Source organism: Trypanosoma cruzi, genomic scaffold (genome assembly GCF_000209065.1).
Source record: "Trypanosoma cruzi strain CL Brener 1047053517073 genomic scaffold, whole genome shotgun sequence".
NCBI classification, from domain to species: Eukaryota; Euglenozoa; class Kinetoplastea; order Trypanosomatida; family Trypanosomatidae; genus Trypanosoma; species Trypanosoma cruzi.
In genome coordinates this window covers 92003-93094 of record NW_001849495.1, presented here as the reverse complement: position 1 = coordinate 93094, position 1092 = coordinate 92003, and the positions used below count along the sequence as shown (strand labels likewise).

Genomic DNA, 1092 nt, shown 5'->3' with positions numbered 1-1092 from the left:
TGAACGCAACGGATAAAAACTTCCGTGCCTTGGGCGGCCTCACTGTGGTGCTGCGCAAAATGGGATGGCGCGGCCTCACCTGCAGCAAATGTCTCCACTTTACGCTTCTTTGTGCGTTCCCCGTCGGCAACACCGCATGTGGCGCAGAAGGCGTAGAGATCAGGGACACTGTCTCCGTCCCGCTCCACGCGAAACAACGTGCAGTTGGGCGGTATGTGGTCTGTGACAGGGTTCCTCACCACACGCAGCAGCGAAATATGCCCATGTGCCGCCCGCACCTTCATCTTGTACAGACACGCCACCATCATCTTTTCAAACAACCGAATATGTCGTGGCACACGCAGGCGTGGATCGACGGCAATGACAACGCCTTTTTTTGTCCGCAGGAATACTTGCAAGAGACCGGCACGGTTCAGCGGGGAGTCCATAAGGTGCAGGAGAGCCTGATGCACCACGTCTGGTCGCCACTCAGCAGGGTCTTGCTTGTTGCGTGCGTGATACTGCCGGTGCTTCTCGGACAGCAGCTCGAAGCCGTACTCCGTGCGCACGACGGCGAGGGGGCAGTGTTCGAGAACGACGATGACACGCCGCCACCGTGACTTCTCTTCGGCTGACTTTGGGAGCCGCGCCGACTTTTGCCTGTACTCCATCCACCCTACCACCTACCGCGGCCCCCGCCCGCACCACAACTCGCTGATCGGCATGCATGACGCATCGCCAAACAACACCGTGTGGTCCAACCAGCACCACCAGCAGCAGAAGTAACAACAAAAAAGAAAAAAAAGGGAGAAAAAAACCTGTTAAAGAAGACGCATCCCACAGCGGTAACGGCAAAGGCAAAAAAGGCACCACACACCTCCTCTCCCCTCCTTCTCCCTCTCTGTACCGCCTTTCCAAACCACAACGCTGCCCTACCGCTCAATCTGAAACGTCTCCTTCTCTCTGCCCTTGAAGCAGAGCAAAATTTCGTTAATTGTGTCCCCACGCAACATGTCGCGCGCAAACGTCGCCTCCGCCAAAAAACCAACCATCCCGAGCGCCCCCACAACGACTCCGCAGATTACATTCGAATACCACAGCCGCTCCCGCAAG

General features: G+C 57.0%; 2 protein-coding genes across 2 annotated transcripts, besides 1 other annotated feature; both read right to left on the bottom strand.

Annotated features, from left to right (window-relative positions):
* On the bottom strand, nucleotides 1–650 carry Tc00.1047053447705.9 (hypothetical protein, conserved; the record flags this gene model as incomplete). Its single annotated transcript, XM_797068.1, has 1 exon — nucleotides 1–650. A coding segment is annotated over one exon (650 nt), but the record flags the coding sequence as incomplete, so codon positions are not given.
* Nucleotides 1–1092: a sequence feature (areas not merged during assembly with more than two copies in the genome that could not be assigned to a particular haplotype).
* Nucleotides 912–1092, bottom strand: Tc00.1047053447705.19 (trafficking protein particle complex subunit 3, putative; the record flags this gene model as incomplete). Its single annotated transcript, XM_797069.1, has 1 exon — nucleotides 912–1092. A coding segment is annotated over one exon (181 nt), but the record flags the coding sequence as incomplete, so codon positions are not given.